Here is a 22,092-nt window from a genome sequence, read left to right as displayed (position 1 = left end):
AACGCGTCCTGGGACGCGAAAGGGGGAGGCGGGGCCGGGGGCGGGGCTTGTCCGGCGGTGGGCGGGGCTTACGGTGGGAGCGAGGTGGGAGCTGCGGGGAGGCGATAGGGGGCCGAAAAAAGTGGCAACTGCTGGGTAGTTAATGCGCCGGCCTGGGATGTAGGCACGAAGAAAATCCTGAAGTGTCGGCCCACAGACTGTGATGGCTGGGAGGTTGAGGGCCCGCTCTTGCCCACCCAGACCGCCTACCACTGATGTTCCCGGATGCACTGGCGTCCAGCGCCTGCCCTTTCGCCATTTCCCCCTATTAGCATTAAATCCCGGTGTTGAGATGGCAATGCTTTAGAACCCAGGCGTCAACGTGTTCTGTAGCCGCCAGTCCGCAGGAAGCGCAAGTGATGGTTTTGCTGGGTGAACTCGGTGGTCACCCAAATCCTAGTAATCCAGTCCCGGAGAACAGCTCCTGGCCTTCCGTACTGCCAAGTGTGAGGCAATCAACACATGCCTTTCGAAAGAACGTTAAATGAATCCAGAAGAAGCCCTTTAAAGGAACCCCCTACGAGACCATGTTGGAATTGAGGTTTGGGTAAGGCACTGCTTCCCGGACAATCTCAACCCGCGAACCCCCCAAAACTCTCGAGTTCGTGCAGGTCCCTTTCACTTCCAGGTCATCCCGGGGGCCGCAGCCGCGGCTGTAATTCTTGTCAGAACCTCCCTGCGCATTTGAGGGAGGTGCTGGAGGAGCTGACCCGTTGGTTGGGCTCGAGGACGCGCGGGGCGCAGAGTGGCGAGCTCTCGGGCTTGTCCTGGGCACCCACAGTCGTTGGAACGTTCCTGCGGGCGCCTTTCCGGAAAATTGTTTGGATAAGGTCAGGTGGTCCATCACGTGAATGATTAAAAGTTGTTACTTTGGGGAAGAAATGGGGGGAAAGGAAGATTGGCTTTTGGAAGTGGGCTGGAAACTACAAAATCGAGATTCTTGGGAGCTTTTAGTCTAACAGGAAGTGGAGCGTCACCGGGGAAGGAGGGGCGGCCACCCAGGGACTGTCCCCTGCTTCTGGCGCTCACTTTGCGGGCGGTGTTTTTTCCAGGTTATCCTTCAGCGAATGAGGCAGGGTAGATGCACGCTGCTGGGTTTAGAAACAAACAAACAAACAACAACAACAACAAATGAGCAAGCGAGACGCCCCTTCTGTTTTATGAGAACCAGGCTGCAAGCAAATAAATCGGCTGGCCCCACTGCAATCTTCTGCGCTCGAGGTAAGGAAATAGCAAATGCTCTCGTGTTAAAAAATTTTTGCAGTGAGGATATATGCATGTTTTGTTCTCGTTCTTGGAACTTTGTGCGTGAGTGGGGTAGTGATTTGTTGTCTTTATTTTTGAAAATGTATTTTTTTCATTGTTCATGTTAATTAAAACTGCTGTGTAAAACAGCTAGATTCCAGAAATTAAGTTCTGTAAAGAGCATTTTCTCTTTGCTTTTCTTGGCCAATGTTTCATTATTTTAACTTAAACATAGAAATATTTTCAATTAGTAGAATTTACTTATATTTTTTAGGAAGCTTTTATATGAGCCATAGACTTTAAATTTTACTCTACTGCACTGCTGGGGAAATATTAAGTGGTTGCAAACTAGGTTAAAGATAAATATTTCCATGGTAATGGGGTTTTTCTCCAAAACGGCTTTATTTCAATATGATGTAACTGGGGAGTGGGGGGGGGGGAGAGATATATAGAAATAACCAAATTTCAGTAACTGATTTCCAGTATTCTGTTAATTCATCAAGGTCAGCTGCAATTTGAGCCTGTATTTTTGCATTCCACTTTTGAAAATGAATTCTGCATTTTATCCTATATTGGTGTGAACGAGAAATTGCTCAGCATGTTTATGGAGAAATCTGCATTACCCCATTACTCCTTTCAAATACTTTTGAAATAAGTTGGAGAAATTGAAGTTTGATTTCAGTTATATTGGTTTCCTGGGACTCCCAAATTGCAGCCTAACTTCAATACTAAAGGCATTTTATTGGAAATAGAAATTGGACACTAGTTAAATGAAGAAAAGTTCTATGAGTGGAAAATGTTTGCATCTCACTTCTCTTGTCATTCTGAAATAATGTTTCTTCCATATATGTTGACCAATATATATTGTCATATCAAAGTTAAAGTTAGTTTTTTTCATTCAGTGGTCATTTAATGAGTGTCTACTATCTGCTAGGCTCTGTGCTGGGCACAGGGTGGGAGGAAGAAAATAATTATAAAGCCAGTTAAGTCCAGATTCTTTCCCTGGAAGAATTTTATGGGATGAAGAAGTTGATGTGAGGAGAGAGGGTGACAGGACTTTAGAATTGTGTGATGTTTAAGATGTGCACAAGGTATGCCCTTGGTGTATCAAAGGGAGACAACTGTCACTCAGTGAGTCTTGTGATATATACCAAGGCTTTTGTCTCAGCCATCCTGTTGCCCCTTCAATAACTTGTTTCATGAAAGAACATTATTTTGGAAAATCAAAAATGATTCTTCTGCTCAATTCAGGTGGTCATTACAGATGCAGGATTTTGAAAGATTCCAATCATAACTCTTAATTCCTTCATGTCTTAAAAGATTAAATGGGGTTTCTAAGATTATAAAATAGATATAGTAATGAACATTTTAAAATTAATACATGGATTTCTACCCTGAACTTTGAAATATTTGTTTAGATCATCTTCTACTAAGTAATTGCATTAGATTAACTAGGCAGACTATACGACGGAAAAAAACCAGCTTTTCAGACATGTGCTTGAGGACTGTGAGAAATGAAGGCAGAGAGAATGAAGGGGCAGATGCTTATCTCCAGTCAGGGTTCCAGCTCCTTTCAGGCAGTAGTCAGTAAGGAAAAGGAAGGATGCCATCTGTCATTCCTCAGTAATCAACCCTGGCATTTAGCTGCAGCCCTATTTTAGACCCCATGCTTTTTTAGATGCTTCAAATTGAATGCCCTGTGAACCTCGACTGGATAAAGAAGCTGTGACGGTGGATAAAACTACAGATTCTTAAAAATCTAGAAATCGAATATAAGTGTAAATTGCTAATGCATTCCAAGGTTTTGCTCCATGGCACATATCTATAGCATATAGCTTTCAAATGTATAAACACATTAGATGGGGGGATGATATGAGTTTATTCTGCTTCTGCATACTTCCCAAACGTGAAAACACAAATATAGCTGGGTTAGCTCCAACCTCACGGGAAGACGTTATCTATCTCTCTGCCTAAATGCAATCTTTAGAACACAGAATAGCTCATTTTAATTTCTAAAAATAATCTGAAGCCTATAGGCAATGGCATTAAAAGCATTTTTAAAAATTTTCTGATGATTGATAAAAACATCACAGAAAAATCTTTGATTTTCCCCCTAATAGCACCAAGAGGTCCTGTTCCTATCAATTACAGAAGCCATAAAGAAAAGTTTTAAGAAGTTAAATCTTTACCATAATGAGGTAAGTACCAATATGGGCTTTTTTGTTTGTTTTTTAAAAAATTGTGGTAAAATACACATAACATAATATTTGCTATCTTAGCCATTTTTAAGTGTATAGTTTTAGTAGTATTAAGAATATTTACATGTTGAGCAACCATTCCCCAGAACTTTTTCATTTTGCAGGACTGAAACGCTATACTCATTAACCAACTTCCCCATTTTCCCCCTTCCCCCCAGCCCCCTGGTAACCACCATTCTACTTTTTTGTCTCTATGAATTTGATTCCTCTAGATAACCTCCTATAAGGTCTTTTTGTGACTGGTTTATTTCACTTAGCATAATATCCTCAAAGTTCATCCATGGTATAGCATGTGATAGAATCTCCTTCCTTTTAAAGGCTAAATAATATTTCATGTATATATCACATTTTGTTTCGCCATTCTTCTGTTAATGGATATTGGATTGCTTCTACCTTTTGACTTGTGAACAATGCTGCTGTGCACATGAGTGTTTGTACTAATATTTTATCTGAGAAGAATTATTTCCTCTAGAGGTACTCTTATTTCGTTGGAAATAAAGTTCCTACTTGAGCCAGGGTCTGTTCGAAAATACTGTAAGGCCTCCCTTAGTCTAACCCATCGAAATAGTTCAGCTTACAGAATAAAGCCAATACCCATAAAGTTGAAATATTCTTGTAGACTAGAACAAAGCTGAAGATAAGAGACTACACAAGACACTGAAAATACGAAGTGGCGCAAGTGTGGAGTTTGGTGTGACCTACCACTCTTTATGTGGCTCAGGGAAAATCATTTCGTATTCTCAGTCTCCGCTATCCCATCTCTAAAACGGGGTGGATATATTTTAATTTCCTTGTCTCTAAAGATTTGAAACCTTACTGATTTGAGGTATTATATAACACACAGGTGGCAGAGGTCTGACAGTTTTCATTACTATTGCTGAGCTCTGTGAGGGCAAGAACTGGGTGCTCTTTGCATTACCATCCCTAGTGCCTGACAGTGCTGGGCACGGGGTAAGTACCTGTAAGTGTTTGTTGACTGATGGATATTTACCATGGGGATTTGGACCTTCCTCTAAAAAAGTTAGAAAGTTTGTATGAGCCAGGATTGCTTTGATGTTAGGTTTGATATCTAAAACTATTTATAAATTATAATTCATATGTATGAAATCTGTTTCTCTTAGCGATTTTGGAATGTGAGTTTATTGCTGAACACCACTGTTTTCTAAAAGAGAGAAGTTTCCATAGAATATTCCAGAGATCCATTGCCTAACAATCTTGCCTTCTCTCCGTTTTCCTGTGACTTAAACAGAAGTTCAAATGAAAAGCTCTATTATGCTAGAATGGTAAAAGCAATATATTTGCAGATGTACTTGGTTTCTTTTTGACCCATTTCTGGAACTAATTTTGCATGGCACTGTACTGAGCTAAAAATGCTTTTCTATTTCTAGGCTTTCTTCTTAGGATGCATTGACTCCTTGGATCCTTACAAGTCGTGGATGTTCCTCTTAGAAATAAGGCCATTCCTACTCCTGTCCTAATACATGTCCATGGAATTGGTCATCTCCAAACATCATCATCATTATCTTCATCATAGCTACAATGAATTGGCAATTCCAGGAGAAAGATGCAAGGCTAAAGCGAACTTTTATCTAGCATAGTTTTATGTAGCATAACCTGGGCGCTTCGAGGGTAGAGAGGAGCTCGCTGTCTGCCTCAGTAACAAATGGCTGAATTAAAGGAGGAGGTACTTTAAAAACATGTCCCACATGATACTTATACATTATTTCCTCTTAAATCAGCGATAATGAAGCAAATCCAGTTAATTGATAGTAGCTGTCTGAGGAAGTATAGAAAAGGAATCTGATGCTTTGTTCAGGCTTAGGAGGAAAAAAAAAAATGCCAGGACTGTTGGGCAGCTTCTGCTATGAATAAAGGGGTGGGAGTGGACAGGCAAGTGGAAACACAGGTACTTACTGACTGTTATCCCTGCTTTAAATGCTGCTCTTGGTGTTTCCTCTAACTGGATTTACCTATAAAGGAATGGCTCACTCTGCCTGGCTGCCAACAGAAGGACTTGATCTTGAATGTGCCCAGTACGGAAATTCTTTCCTTACAGCCTGCAGTGAGAAATGACCTGTCACAGCATCTATCTATTCAAATGCGATATTGCAGTAACTGTAGCTGTTTATCAACCTGCTTTAGCAATACTGTTTCAGAACTACAGTTTCAAAATGCAGTGAGGGCCAGAACGAAGCCTTCTAAAGGACAAGCTTTAAATTGGCTATCAGTGATCTTATATATGTAGCCAGTTATACTGTGACTAGAAAAGACTGATTGCATTCATCCTAATGGCCAATCCACGACCCAGTTGATCCAGATTGTGGTCATCTAAATGATCCATTCTGAACACTGTACAGTTGATCCTAAGCACAAGCTGAATCCCACGCTATGGACACTTTCATTATTTATTATTGCTCTAAGTGTATTCCTACTCCTCTTTTTCCTGTTCCTAAATAATGTCCTGTTCCTGAATACAAATAATAAAGAATATTTATTGGTAACACAAAATCAGTTAACTTATTTTGATGTGTTTAGACCCGTGAAGAAAGTAATGGGAGTTAGGAAGAGCCTTGTAAGAACAGATGGATTCCTCAGGAGGAAGAGTGAGGGAAAATCATTTAGGAAGCAGAGGATAGCAGTTGGTAAAGGATGAGAAAAGTGGTATGGCACTTCTAAAATAACAGTGAAAGGAATGAATTTCTTGAATATGTGGAAAATAACGAAAGGCAAAACTCTTCCCAGAATACTGGATAGCACCTGAAAAAGACTTGTAAAGAAAAGTGACCTTTCATGTGCTATTTCTGGCATTTTGTGTTTAGTCGTGAAGTAAATTCTAGCGTATGTGGCTTGAAATTTTAATGGAAGAGGCTTACTATGGGCAATAGTGAATGACACTTGGCAGCAGTGTTTTCTCACTTAGTCTTCTTTTTCTGCCAATTGTCCTGAAGTCCAACGGGTTTTTTGGGTCAGTTCCTGGACCCAAACTAAAATTTCATTTCTCAACTAGGTAAGATTTTATTTTCTGTTGGTTTAAATCCTGTATGCTGCCTGCTGGATTAAGTCATCTAGCTTCTAGTTTTTGTTAGCTCCTAAAAGTTTGGGGAAATTCACAAGGACGATATTATCTAAGAAGGGATGCTTTCCCCCCAAGGCAAATCAGCTCATTCTCCAAGAGCTTCCATAGAAATAAGGATGTGCAAAGGTATTTTAATGCAGAATATCTTTGAAAAGATGCAAAAAAAAAAAAAAATAAGAGTTCTGGGATGTCTTTTATTTATCAAGTAGCTTGACCACAGAACTGAAAGTAGAAAAGTGGCTTGTGCTTAAGACCACATTTCTGACTGGCTGTGCTGGTCACCAAATGGGGGATAACTCAGGTCTTTCACATAGGGATTGGTTTCTTGGGTACTGTCTAGTCTTAATTGGGCCTTCGTTCGCATTTAAGTTTGTTCTGTTAGTTTCAAACATTTCTTATCCTTTGTGGAGTTGAAGACCATTTAAACAGAGATTCCCTCACCCCATTTAACCACAAAGAGTTGGGAGCGCTTCCTCAAAAAATGGGCCTGGCACTGTTTTGGATGACAAAGACTAATGGAAACTGCCTTCCAGATACAGTTAGACTCAAAAAGGAGCATAGTCAATGGTTGTAATACCTAGAAACAAAGGCTAGTGACACCATGTTCTGAGTTCCCAAGAGCACTGAGGATGGAGAGTGTGAGGAATGTTCACAGGGGAGGGGCCCGGGAGTAAGAGTTTGTCAGGTGGGGACAGGAAAGTGCTTTGTCGGTGGAGAAAATAGCATGTACCAACACATGGAGTCCTAAGCCAGCACACTGGCTGTCGGTACCATAAAAGTCCTTCTGGAATTTGGCACCACGTGTCTCTTTGCCGTGGATTGAGCAGTGTGTGTCATCTGCATGCTAGAAACCTGGTCAGAAGCTCCTCATCGGTGGCATAGCTGTCTCTTCCAACTCTTGCATGTTCACGGAAGGAAAGCCCAGGTTCTGAATTGGCCTCTGCATTGCCCCTCTGGACGTGATTTTACGTCTTGGCAGCTGAGGGCCCTTTTCTGAGCATCTATATTCTATAATCATCAGTTTTTAGGCAAGTACATGTTTTGCAGGATAAACCAGAGGAGAAAACAATCTGTACAACATGAGACAAATCTAGTAGTGAAATGGCAGAATAGTTATCGTTCCTCCGCCATCTGTGGCATCAAAATGAAAATGACAGCTTCTCGGTGTACGACGTCAGGCTGCTCCCTGCTTTTCTACTTTATGAGTCAGACGACATAACTAATCTTTGTTCATACTATGCTCTGGCATATTTGTTTTCAGCTTCAGTCTGGATAATTGCTGCTTTTTCAGTCTGAAGGAACTAGCCCTGAGAAAAGAATTATTCATTCAGCAGCATTCCTTCTAGGGAATTTGGAGAGACGATATAAGTAAATAACTGACTAGTGGGTCTCTGAAAATTCGAATTGCCTGGTCCATTTAGAGACACCCATTAGAGAATTTGCAACTGTTGCTTTATAGACTACGCATTATTTACTTTCTTATACCCACATTTAAGAAAATTTTTTTAACATTTCAAGTAATACTCTTCCAAAAGCTATTCAGTTATCAGATATTAAAAAATTTCTGACATAGTGACCCCCCCAGTTCCACTCCTAATTATATACCTAAGAGAAATGAAAACATGGTCACATAAAAACTTGTCCATGAATGTTCATAGTAGCATTACTCATGATAGCAAAATCCGGAAACGACCCAAATGTCCAGCAACTGACAGATATACAAAATGTGTTATATCTATGTAGGAATGGAATGCTATGCGGCAATTAAAAAAAATGAGAGAGCTACTGATATATATATATATATATATATAATGACATGGATGAACCTTGAAGACATTCTGTTAAGGGAAAAAAAGCCAGACACAACGACCACATGTTGTATGATTCCATTTATATGCAATATCCAGAATAGGCAAATCTGTGGAGACAGAAAGTAGATTAGAGATTGCCTCGTTGTTGGGGGGGGGAGATGAGAAAAGGGGGTTGTGACTGCTAATGAATGGGTCTGGGGTTTCTTTCTGGGATGTTGAAAATGTTTTAAAATTAGACTGTGGTGATGGTTGCACAATTCTGTGAATATACTGAAAGCCACTGAAGGGTTTAGTTGACCCTCAAACAACATGGGTTTAAACTGCGTGGGTCCACTTACGTGCAGATATTTTTCAATAAATATGGTACAGTGCTATAAATGGATTTTCTTTTCCTTATGATTTTCTTAATAACATTTCCTTTTCTCTCGCTTACTTTATTGTAAGTATGCAGTATATAATACGTATAACATACAAAATGTGTTAATCTGTTCATGTTACACTAAGGCTTCTGGTCAACAGTAGGCTACTAGTAGTTAAGTCTTGGGGGAGTTAAAAGTGATACAAGGGGTTTTGACTGTGCAGAGTGGAGTGGTTGGTGCCCCTAATACCTGTGTCATTCAAGAGTCAATTGTACTTTAAGTGGGTGAAATTTAGGGTATATGAAATAAGTCTTAATAAAGTTGTAAAATATACCCCAGCATACCAAGTATAAATATTTATATTATTGGACAGATAGTGACAGTTTTGTGTACTGATACTTTGATACATCCCTGCAGAATTTAGCACAACACAGTGGAAACAGTCCTGGACTATGCCATCAGGAGACCTAGATTCTTGCGCTGGTTCTACTGGTAGTGTGCTGCATGCGTGAGCCTAGGCAAGTTCCTAATGCCTGGACCTTGAGTTCTTTATGAAGTAAGGAAGTGACTTAGAGCTCTGAGCTGTCCTTCAGTTTATGTGTTTGTACAGTAAAGCATATAAATACTGGGGCAGTTTTGGAGCCCTGGCTTTATCCCTGACTGTTTGAGTATAACCAAAGTAGTGGGGTTTTCAGAAGCCACCTGGCTAACAGTCCTTCTCCCGATCATGTTCAGGTACGTCATGTCAGGTAAAGTATATGTAGAGCAGGGTTTTCAACCTCAGCATCTTTGGCATGTTAAGCTGGATAATTCTTCCCTTTGGAGGGATGTCTTGTCCATTGCAGGATTTTAGCAGCAACTCTGACATCTGCCCACTCGATAGCATCTCTTCCTCAGTCCTGACAATCAAAAATGTCTCCAGTCTTTGCAGCGTATCACCTGGAGAACAGAGTCGTCCCCCGTTGAAAACCCCTGGTATAGAAGATGCTAGAATAACAATATGAAAATAACTAAAAGGATATGCTGTCTACCTATGAAGAACTAATAAGTTAACGTAATAAGGCAAAAAAATATCATTTGGGGGTCTTTGATTTTTCAGATGATCAGGAGACAAATTCTTGCTCTTCTTGCTTTTCTATACAGACTAAAAATTTTACATAATTGTATTGGGTTGCATTATTTAATAAGTACCACATGAAATATTTACACTGTGTTTCTAAAGATAAATTATTCAAATCTCCCAACACATTTTGGAACAGGTACAATAGGAGATTAGAAGTTATCTGAAAGAGGAAATTTCTATGATGGGGATAGGGCTAAATCCTACTTAAAAGTATAGGTAAAAGTGAAATACTCATGCGTGTCTTTGACAAAGTGTATTTATAGTAGGGTATATAATTATCATATAATTATATGTAAATATAATTACATAGTTATATTTATAGTAGGCTATAGTAATTAATTTCATTACTTTTTCTACACTAAAATTGCCAGATAGTTACCTGTGTCTGCTTTAGAAACTAGAAACACCTCTGTGTGAGTTTTGCAATATGCTGTTCCTACTCAGCTGTGGAAAATGAAAACAAAGATTTTAATCAGGGTGTATTTTAATGCAATTGTTGGATGATTCTTTGCTCTGAGTGCTTATAGCTAGCCATTTCTATGCAGAACTGAAAATATGTTTTATGAGACCTGCTTTTGATTCAATATATTAGAAGGATTTTCAAGGCCTTTGAACCAAAATTATTAATTCATAATGGTTTTTCCTTGGTTGGCTACATTAACAGTATGTGTTGTTTTAGTAAGAGGTACATGCAATGAAAACATTGTATTCTAATGCCTTAAATTACTGTCCTTGAAGAATAATCATAGTAAGTTGGGGTTACTTCAAAAATAATTCATTTTATTCATATCTTGAGTGAGGCCAGGATAAAAGGAGAGACACAAAATTGCCTTTCTTAACAGAACACCCACAGAGAAAGTCCAGGAGAGAATATTCTTTGCAAATTCTCTGAAAAGGTTACTACAAGGTAACATTGCTTTCCAAATCTGGACTATTGAAAAGTGAGAGTTGCTGAATGACAACAACCATCTCCTTGATCTTATGAATAAGCTCTTCTTTGCTTGCACAGGCCTCAGTGCACTCTCCAACCACGGAGTGGATGCCCCTAGCCCCATTAGAATTCTCCATTCCCCATTCCCGTACACTCAAAGGGAGATGTTAAGGGCATGGTCTATATAGTCTCTCTATGTCCTTGCTGAACTATATATGGAGAAACTGTTTCTACAATTGTAAAGCATGCCTCCCCACATGAAACAAGATCATAGGAGTGGGATTGTCACTTGAATTCCACCCCTGCTAAATCTCCCCCATGAAAAACAAGAGGTTGACTGAACATCATCATTTGGACATTAAAGTGAAATTTCACTGGGAATCTAACCTGTGAGATGGGAAAAGTTAGACTACAGTCTTAGGATTGCCTGTGGAATGGTGGCCTGGCTGCACGTGCTCAGTTAAACCACAGGCTGTGGAGTCAAGAGTCTAGGCACCCATACACAGTGCTTTTCTAAGGAGATGGCAACAACCAAAACTAAACTGTACAGAGGCAATGGTACTACACAGGACAGCGATGGTGGCTTAGCGTGGTTGGCCTACCACGGCTGGGAGGGAGCAGTAAGAAGTCTCCTCCAGTTTTATCACATTTGTCGATATCGTGGAATAGATGAGAGTTTTTTTATTGTATCACCTAAGAAGAGAAATTGTTTTTTTTTAAGATTTTTAAAATTTATTTATTTGAGAGAGGAGAGAGAGAGCGCTTAAGCTGGGGAAGAGGCAGAGGGAGAGGGAGGAGCAGGCTCCCCACTGAGCAGGGAGCCTGATGCGGAACTTGATCCCAGGACCCTGGGATCGTGACCTGAGCCGAAGGCAGATGCTTAACGACTGAGCCACCCAGGCGTCCCTAAGAAGAGAAACTGTATGAAAAATAATAAGAGAGGGTAGGTGATGGATCCATTAAAGTCCTCAAGAATAATGTCCTTTCCAGTTCGAAGATCTATTTTTTTTCTTAAAGGTATTTTCTAAATGGTTAGAAACTTCTGGTTGATTTTTGTTTTCAGTCTTTTTATAAGTAAGTATATCTTTGAATATTCTTTTTCCTCACTTCTGGCTTTTGTACTTGAACAGAGCAGTTGAATAAATCTAGGATATATATGCTAAGATGTGTATGAAGGCTCAGCTGCCAAAATACAGAATAAGGACTTACCTAGAAAGTTTATGGAGGCTTGTGGAGGAGTAAGTAAAGTCTGGAATCAGAAAAAGAACTAGCAGAATAAAAAAAAAAAAAACAAAACAGCAACAACTGAAAGTCAACAGTACTCCAGAAGGAGGTAGCAGGGGTGATAATGAACTCTATCAGAGGCTAGGAAATCAGAGCTCTGGGTCTCTGTAAAACTGCCTGTGTGATTCAGTCTTTTCTTACATATGTGACTGAGAGGTCTGATCTGCCAGGAATGTTTGACCCATGAATGTCCAGACCACATTCATCGGGTGTTTGTTCACCTAGTATTCTCTAGCCATATTGCAGGTGGAGCCTTTAGGTATAGTGAGGAATAGGAGAGTACATAGCTGATTACAGTACCTTCTGATCCTCCTGTCCTGTCAGAGATGGTGATTTGGAAGCTCCAGAGCCCTACCTCAGTTCAACCTGAATTAAATCCGGCAGTACATCCCTTAGCCCATAATGAGGGACAGCCTGGCTCTGGCAGCAGATTTTCTTGGGTATAGATTCCAGATACATTACTTAGTTGCCTCCTAATCCTGAGAAAGATATTTAACCTCTGTAAGTATCCAAGCTCTAGTAAAAGATCCTGTCCCTGCCCTGATCAAAACCCTCTAAGAGCTTCCCATCTCAAGTAGAATAAAATCTATCCTCCTTTTTTGGCTGACAAGATCCCTGGTGATCTGGCCCTTGCTTATGTCACTCTGATGTATTTTCTTCGTTACTGCAATGCTAACTTGTCTTTGAGTTTACTTTTCGTCTGTCTCTCTCTACTCTTTCCTCTGCCTCGAACAGCAGAGACTGAGTCTATCTTATTCATTGCTGTAGCCACAGATCCTAGAACAGTGCCTGGTACAAGTAAGCACTCATAACTACTTGTTTATTCTATTGAGTGAATAAGTACATACCATGACGTGCGAAGCACGTAGTACAGGGCCTGATAAGTGGTAAACCCACTGTAATTGTTTGTTGCTGCTGCCGCCATTATAATCTGTTTCTTATATTAGGCTTCCACCTATGATTTCAATTAGCAATAATCGCGCCTTGGATAAAGCTCATTGGCTACCACTATGATCTCATTTGGAAAAAAGGTTGCTACCAAAAAGTACTTTTAAATTTCGTATACTGCGGTATAATTGACCTTTGAACAACGTGAGGCCAACGCCCTGCACAATCGAAAATCCACATTTTGACTTTTGACTCCGCCAGAATTTAACAACTAATAGCCTACTGTTGATCCAGAAGCCTTACCTATAACATAGCCAATTAACACGTATTTGGTGTCTGTATTATATACTGCATTCTTACAATAAAGTAAGAAAAGTGGAAATATTGTTAAGAAAATCATAAGGAAAAGAAAATCCACTGATAGTCCTGGACTGTATTTACTGAAAAAAAATCCACATATTAAGTGGGCCCATGCAGTTCAAACCTGTGCCGTTCAAGGTCCTGCTGTATACATGTAAAAGAACATCATGTTGTGCACTTTAAATATATACAATTTTTATGTCAACGATCTCTCAGTAAAGCTGTTTAAAGAATTAGTACACTACTGAGAGAAATGTAATCCCATTTGAAAAAATAGTGTTGGTTCCAAATTCTTCATAGTAAAATGAGGGCAGATTTTAAAATACACTGCTTAATTCTTCCGGCTTGTGTGTAGATGAGCTTTTGTCCACAACTGCAAAAGCAAGCAGGCCCAGAAGGGGAGGTCCATTCCCTGCACTTTTCAGTTAGGCCTTAGGCCAAGTCGCCCTATCAAAGAGGCAGGGAGAACTGAATTTAATCAACTCAAATAAGATTTACCTCCGTCCTCCTTAAAAAGGCAAAGCCAAAAACATGGTAACTAGTGAGAATGCTAACACTGTATTTTATTGCCGTTTTTATTCCAGGTGTTGCCACATCTGCAAACTTCCCGGACGAGTGATGGGCATTCGAGTGCTTCGTTTCTCTTTGGTGGTCATCCTTGTGCTGCTCCTCGTAGCCGGGGCTTTGACCACTTTACTTCCAAATATCAAGGAAGACAAGATGCTCACTTTGCGTAGGGAAATAAAATCTCAGGGCAAGTCCGCCCTGGATTCCTTTACTCTAATAATGCAGACATACAACAGAACAGATCTCTTACTGAGACTCTTAAATCATTATCAGGCTGTGCCGTATCTACATAAAGTGATTGTGGTGTGGAACAATGTTGGGGAGAAGGGGCCAGACGAGTTATGGAACTCTCTAGGGCCTCACCCTGTCCCTGTGATCTTCAAACTCCAGACAACAAACAGGATGAGAAATCGACTGCAAGTCTTTCCCGAACTGGAAACCAATGGTGAGTTGCTGCCGGGGTCCCAGCTGGCATGGGCTGCCGCTCCCCAGAGCTCGGGGGGTGGGTGTGTGGCTTTCCGGCCTTCTGCTTGTCTTACTGATGTGGAGAAAGCAGGGAGAGGGAATCAAAAAGAAACATAGGGGCAATTTTCAAGATGTCAAGAAGCAGTTTTGTGGGGAAGAAATCACATACATCTTGCAACTGTGACAAAGAGGTTAATGTGAACGAAGATCCACTATAATTACACAGTATGGTATCACAGAAAGTAGTAAAATGGCATTCGGCTTACGCTTAATGTATTTTTTTTTTTTTTTTGCCACCTTCCTTTTCCTCCCGTTCAGAGCAGTTTCATGAGCATTGTAATTTGCTTAGAAGGCCATCAATTTTATTTATTTATAGGTTCATTCGTTTCTAGGATAATGGATGAGAGCTGCATGACAATTTTCCCCTCAGGCAATTATAAGTATCAGTTACAATTCAAATAAACACTTTTTCTACCAGACAAATCTCTCCGAGAGTACATTTCTTGTTTACTAATTTTGTTCAGGAAATTATTCATTTGAATGATCTGGGCACCATTGTTTATTACTAGTTTTGTTTCCATTTCCAGACTGTTGGATATAATTCTTTTTCCTTTCGTTTCAGCGGTGTTAATGGTAGATGATGATACGCTAATTAGCGCCCAAGACCTTGTCTTTGCTTTCTCAGTTTGGCAGGTAATGTTGCTCTGTCCTTTATGAATTCATCAGTATAAAGTTTTATCTCTGATTTAGTTGGGCAGCGTCGTGGTTTAATGTGGGAGTCATCTCAAACACTGTAGACAGTATTTATCTAAGAGACATAGATACTTGTTGCATGGTAATCAACATGTCTCATGTTCATTTAAGCCAGCCTGCAAGTTATGGTATCTTTTATCTATATTTGATTTCTATTTGATATGCTGGGGAGAAGAGCTAGAACTACCTTCCAGAGAAGAATGAGGAGATGATTTGGTATGGCAAAGACTAGAATCGAGAGATATTTTTCTACAAGGCCACAGATACATGTCTCAAATGAAAAGTGTATTTCTGTATTAATGTTGTATATAACTTTCTTTAAAAGAAAGCATTTATTACACCCACAAAATTTAATCCTAATGCTGGGACAACTTTTTAGGAATTAGGAATAGTAATATTTATAGTTTTATTTATTTATTTATTTATTTATTTATTTATTTATTTATTTATTTATTTATTTATTCTCCCTTAAATCCTAGCTGGAATAAACAGGCATAAATTGTTCACTATTCTATAAACACAATTCTTTGCTATTGAATATGTGTTAATTAATAGTAGCTGGCTTTTACAAGTTGCAGAAATCGGGACTGTACACCAGTATTCTGAAGCTGTGTCAAATAATGAAACACTGTGCTACCCAATAAATGGTCTAATTTGCCCTATAGTAACCCTCCTTAATTAGCTACATGGGATATAAGAACATTAGATATTAATGGTAAGTGGTCACAGTACTCTGCAGATATCAGCCTCTCAAAACTTCAATTTCTAACTTTATACCAAGATCAACAAGTTTTTTCCCCTACAGCAGTTTTTTCAGCCCTGTAAATAAAGCTTCTTAGGCAAAAAATTCTAATGTAATATTCCAGCTGTGAAATTTCTATTTCAGGTAAAAAAATCAATTTACCTAAAATGTCAGGGGTTAGGGGGGGATAGAAGAACTGTGCTTATTTAGAACAATCCAAGTAAGCCATAATTAAAAATGGATAAATATGATTTTTAGGTTTTATTCATAGAAGAGTAACCAAGAACAGTTTCAATCCATTGCCCAAGGTAACTTGACTCCTACAGTTCAGTCCCATCAATGCCTGGCATAGTGTAATGATTTGGGGTATACAGGCGGACAAGGCTGGAGTGGACATCTAGCGTGCTTTTGTGCTCACCCATTACCGCTAATTAGTGCTATGACTTTTCCTCCTCTAGCGGTCTGTGGAACTTCATTCATCCTCCTAAATGATGTCTATGGCACTTGCTCTCTGAAGCCCCCCAGGGTTTATCCTCGACTCCCTGCCCTTCCCCTTTGTCTCCCAGCAACAAATCTGTCACCCTGTCCTCAGTGCTTCCAAGAGGCTTACCCAACTGCACGTACAACCGTCTCACAGTATGGGAATTCCTTGTTCACATAGCTGAATCATACCCTTCCCAGATGATGACTTTTTTGAAATGGGATTTAACCCAGCCTGATTTGGATGTGTGTGTGTATGTGTGTGTATGTGTCCCTAGTTTAATGTCTGTTCAGTAAATGAGTGAAACGCAAATTACTTACGAGATTGAACTAAACCTTTTAACTCTATAAATTCTTACTTCTTTTCTGTGCTTCACTGGTTTTCTCTTGTTTGCTGGTTTTTGTGTCATTTATAGTTGCTCTCATCTTACTTCTATGGTTTTACTACTATCCTTTCTTCAAAGATTCTGACAACATCTCACTATATATTTTTTACTCATGTTTTTAAAAAGGAAACACCCAAGCTGAGAAGGGGGAAAAATATAACATTGTTTAAAATCAACAGTGACTTTCAGGAACATTGAAATCAACATGAAAAAACAGAGTCATACATGTAGATCCACAATTTTATGTGCTCCTAAGAGATTGAAACAGATTTTCAAAATTATGCTGTATCTTCTTATCTCCCGTAATAAATAGCATTCATACAGTCAGCTTCATTTGAAGCAAACTTTGAAGAACCAGACTCTTTGGTGACTAGACTTTATTAATATCAGAGAACATTTGAATTAGAACATTTGTAAGGTTAGAAATTTTGTTAGCAGTTTGGGTTGCGATAGAATTTTGACCTGCAAACGTATCAGGATGTAGATTTATGAAGTTGCCTGGAGTTAGATGAAATTGAGATGTGGGAGCCAAGAATAAAATAAAGTTGATAAATCAGTTTAATTCTCTCTGTAATAAATCATTGCCTTTCTCACCATGTCTGCTCTCAAGAAATGCCACCCTTAATTGTTCCTTTTCCATCTTTTCAGCAATTTCCTGATCAAATTGTAGGATTTGTTCCTAGAAAGCATGTCTCTACTTCATCAGGGGTCTACAGTTATGGAGGTTTTGAACTGCAAACACCGGGGTTTGGAAATGGCGACCAGTACTCTATGGTGCTGATTGGAGCCTCATTCTTCAATAGCAAATACCTTGACCTGTTTCAGAGGCAACCTGCAGCTGTCCATGCCTTGATAGATGAAATCCAGAACTGTGATGATATTGCCATGAATTTTATCATTGCCAAGAACACCGGGAAGACTTCAGGGGTATTTGTGAAACCTGTAAACATGGGCAATTTAGAAAAAGAGTCCAACGGTGGCTATCCTGGAATGTGGCACCGAGCTGAGCACTTTCTGCAGAGGTCTTACTGTATAAATAAGCTTGTTAGTATCTACGATAGCATGCCCTTAAAATACTCCAACATCATGATTTCTCAGTTTGGTTTTCCCTATGCCAACCACAAAAGTAAAATATGAAACTAAAACAAAAACAAACCTCAAAACTGCTTAGTGTCTGAGTAGCTTCTCTTTGCTAGGGTTGGTGTTTTGTTTTTTTGTTTGTTTTGTTTTTTGTTTTTTTTTTAAGCAACATCATGAACTTTTATCCACTACAGAAGTCTCTACAAAGGAAAAAATGTACCATGCTTCTAGGACATAAAATTTACAGGAACTTCAAAAACCAAGAAGCTGGTACTCTCTAGATAGGTTTTTTTGGCGAGGAATTTTCATACACGGATAGAACTCCTTGGTCAGTGATTTTATTGTTTACATTCTGAGACAGTTCTACAATTTCTTGGACTCCTGGCATTTGCCTTAAGGACCTATAGTAAGTTGTCTCCAGGATCAGAAACTCCAGAAAAGCATTTCTCAGCTTTTTCCCTAAAGGATGATTGTTTTCATTTGAAGCCTGAAATGCCTCATTAGCAAAAGCCTACGGCATAGAGAAAAGCCATGTGAGGGGAGAATAGTCTCAATCCCTTATAAAAACAAGTGGAAAACTCATGACTCTCAGTGCTTTCATTGTGGTCTTTCCAACCAGCCCTTTCCAGCACTAACTCGGCCCGGCATGGTTTTGATGCAACCATCAGTGCTTTGATTTTCGTTGATAAGTCTGTTGTGACTGGGAGAGTTCATTTTAGTAGCTGAAGGATGTCTAGTTGTTTGCTTGATTTTTGTGAATATTTACTGCATGGATCACAAAAAAGTGCAACCTGTGTTTCTTATGTGCAACTTCTATGCAGCAGGGAGCAAATGTGTTACTGGATTCAGGTAGTGCATTTTGTCCCTGAATCTGACCTTGAGAAGTGTATGTTAATTCTTATATTTTACATAAACTGTGTGTTGTTTAAGAAACATAAAATAATCTTCTGAAAGAATGATTAATTAGGAACTGGCGAAAGTTACAGCCTTTGGTATGGAAAGACCTTTATTGTTAGGGCATAGGGTTATCTCATGGATACTAAAGAGTTATGTGTATTATACACAAAGTTAATCTCTCGTATTCAGAGCTGCTGCTGCTTTTTTTTTTTTCAAAAAAGACCCAAGGCATTCATCATGATGATATTTTGATTACATACAGGAAAAAAATAACTGAATCATAGCAGAGGAATTTTATAGGGAGTCTGCATCGGTAAATTGTTAACCTGCTCACTCTGTTACGTGAATTAGTATCTGTGTTCCACATAGTGTCTGTGTTTGGTCCTTGTTTACAACAGTAGCAAGGAATACCTAATTAAGCTCCTGTCTACCACCTTCTCCTCTTCCCCTTCCCCCTCCTCCTCCCATAATGTCATTGTATTCTCACATTTGCAAAGCTGTGAAAATATTATAATAATCATGGTTAATGTTCCAATAATGAGGTCTATGTGCAGTTAGTTCAGTATATGTTGTTTCTTTACATTGGCATGTGTAGGTGTCTTAATGCAGTCAGATAAAACCAGTAGAACCCAGAACCTCACTAAAAACCTATATGTTCATTATGTGCTTTGGCCAAACTTGGTAGTGATTTTTTGCCTCTTGGAATTCACCTGGCAGATAAATAAAATAAACTTCTACCATGCAGATGTTCTCTTAATTAAGCAGACTCACGTTTTTGTGGTCCGTGTTTTTACAAATTTCTAAATATTCTAATATATTGCTCAGGGTAAAGCGGAGGCATTAGCTACATTCCCGGGGGTGGGGGGAGTTCTCCGTGGGCAAATATTCCCAGATTTTATTTCCCATTTTGTGTTCTCAAACTTGTCTTAAGCATCACATAAGTTAATCGTATCATGTTTTACAGACATTATAGAGCAAATATGATCACAAAGTGAAGTTCAGTCTGTGATACAGAGACCTTTGCATTGTGGCTGTGATTCTACTAAAACTGTTTTCCTCTGTACACCTCTTATTCTTGCTCCAAATGACTGGGAGAAGAGATGCTGCTCAGGTTTGAAACTGCATGAGGAAAGCAATGAACTTAGAGGCTAGGTGTGCCAGGAGAGTATTTGGACTCAAATCCTTCCTAGATCTCATGTTTACTTAACTTCTTGGAGCATTGCTTTCCTCATCTGCAAAAATGGGAGTCCTATCTACCTAGTGGTTTGCATTAAGAAATAGAAGAGCTGTTGGGGTGTGTTATTGCTAATAAGTGCAGTTAATTCTACAACTCAATACCTAGGTATTAGAAAGCCTCTGGGCCCACCAGGTGAGATATTCAAGAAATTATTCCTATGTAACAATGGGCAGAGAACCATGGCAATTTTCAGGTCTTTATTTCAAATGCCCCTTTTCTTATTCTTAAAACCCTACATATTCATTCTAGCAATTTTGGCTTATTCAGAACAGCGTAAAGGAGAAATGAAAAGCACACCACCACATTAACAATGGCTAAGCATATTTGTGTCTATTCCTCCTGACTTTCCGAAGCATATATTTTAAGAGCATGATTTATTTGGTATTTCATTGGATAAACTATAATTTATATAATCAATCCTACTACCATTTTGTTTGATTTCTTACTATTAGGACATTTGGGTAAATGCCCTTGCCTTTGAGCACATCTATAATAATTCCTTTAAAATAAGGCCAAGAACTTCAATACTTGGACCTATCCAGTAGTATGCATGTTTTTAGAGTTTTTGATACATATTGCTAGGTGTCTCCAGAAGCACTGCCAACGCTGCACTATTGGTATCACATCTGAGGGCACCTGCTTCCCTCAGACGTCCCAACACTGCATATTTAACGTTTTCTTTCCTTTTTCCATGTACAAAATTCGCAAAGGATTTGGAAGGACTTGGCCATGTTAAGAACTCTGTTAAGAAGGCTGAAAAACGGGAAGTCCAACTGTCAAATAAAAGATTCAAAGGCAGTATAAGCTTTAGGAAGCTTTTGAATTACTTCTAGAAACTCTTTGTTCCCAGGCTTGAAGTATAGGCAATGAATTGTTGACCCTTTGCTTGTCCCAGCAATAAAAAAAATTTCGGGGCGGGGGGGTGGTGGCTCAGGTGGTTAAGCATCCAACTCTTGGTTTCTGCTCAGGTCATGATCTCATGGGTGGTGGGATTGAGCCCTGTGTGGGGCTTCATGCTCAGCTCAGAGTCCGCTTGGGATTCTTTCTTCTCTCCCTCTGCCCCGTCCCCCCCACCAAATAAATAAATAAATCTTTTTTTTAAGATTTATTTTTTAATTTATTTGACAGAGACAGCGAGAGGGAACAGAAGCAGGGGGAGTAGGAGAGGGAGAAGCAGGCTTCCCGCTGAGCAGGGAACCCGATGTGGGGCTCGATCCCAAAAGACCCTGGGATCATGACCTGAGCCAAAGGCAGACGCTTAACGACTGAGCCACCCAGGTGCCCCAAATAAATAAATCTTTAAAAAAAATGCTCACATTCGTTCCTCTTGGAAAGAACCAAGGCTTTGACCCAAAGGTGTGTGTGCCTGCTTCTATGTGTGCACTTACATGCTCAATGGATGCAGGGGAGGGCAGGAGGTAGAGGGACTCGGGAGGAGATGGAGTGGAGGATCAAGCTTTGATGGAGGAGGTTGGGGAGGTGCCAAATCTCACTGGCTGCTAGGGCTTCAGTGGTGAGATGTGATCACCTTTTACCCCATGCTATGTCATAAAGCAGTGTCTATTGTCCTGTTAGGGATCTCCCAACTTTGCCCTCTCTCTTTCTACTCCCTTCCTCCTCACTTCCATGCCTCCTTTTCTTCTTTCATGGAGGTTCTCTCACTATAAAATATACTTTCCGTAGATGAAATAAAAAGAATATTTGGTACATTGGAAACATGCACTGAGTCCTGGCTCCACTTAATTTCCTTCTCTGGAGAATGGGGATGAAAATGCCTGCCCGAAAATTTCCCTGGTTGCTTTTGGTTTCAAAGGGCATAATGCGTAGAGAGAACTTTGTAGCATCAGGAAAGCACACAATTTTTTTCAAAGCTATTACAGATAAAGAAAGAGCAGCTTGCCCAAGAATTAAAGAAACTTGGTCGTGAGTTAGTAGCTGTGTCAAAATTATACCTTGGAGCATAAAAAGAAGCAAGAATGAATATGCAAGTACTGAAAACAATTTAAGGAACCCACTTTATTAACTCTGGCTCAGAATGGAATATTCAGATGAAGTGTTTATCTAAACTAGAGATGACTCAAGGCTTCTTCTCTTTTTATATGTCAATATTT

At 39.5% G+C, this 22,092-nt stretch overlaps 1 protein-coding gene across 4 annotated transcripts; it reads left to right on the top strand.

Moving 5' to 3' along the window:
* The first annotated feature begins 138 nt into the window (after positions 1–138).
* EXTL2 (exostosin like glycosyltransferase 2) lies at positions 139–20,322 on the top strand. 4 transcript variants are annotated; one of them, XM_027587633.2, is made up of 7 exons: positions 608–869; positions 1,092–1,260; positions 3,405–3,482; positions 4,387–4,493; positions 13,959–14,386; positions 15,029–15,099; positions 17,416–20,322. In XM_027587633.2, the coding sequence occupies exons 5-7, from the start codon at positions 13,993–13,995 to the stop codon at positions 17,902–17,904; spliced, it is 954 nt and encodes a 317-aa protein (XP_027443434.1). In that variant the 5' UTR covers positions 608–869; positions 1,092–1,260; positions 3,405–3,482; positions 4,387–4,493; positions 13,959–13,992; the 3' UTR covers positions 17,905–20,322. The 4 variants fall into 4 exon arrangements, with proteins under 4 accessions (XP_027443279.1, XP_027443434.1, XP_027443352.1 ...); XM_027587551.2 differs by having other exon boundaries at positions 4,387–4,503; XM_027587478.2 differs by lacking the exons at positions 608–869; positions 4,387–4,493 and adding an exon at positions 139–586.
* The last annotated feature ends 1,770 nt before the right edge of the window (positions 20,323–22,092 follow it).

Source organism: Zalophus californianus, chromosome 4 (assembly GCF_009762305.2).
Source record: "Zalophus californianus isolate mZalCal1 chromosome 4, mZalCal1.pri.v2, whole genome shotgun sequence".
NCBI classification, from domain to species: Eukaryota; Metazoa; Chordata; class Mammalia; order Carnivora; family Otariidae; genus Zalophus; species Zalophus californianus.
This window is presented reverse-complemented; position numbering and strand designations above follow the sequence as displayed.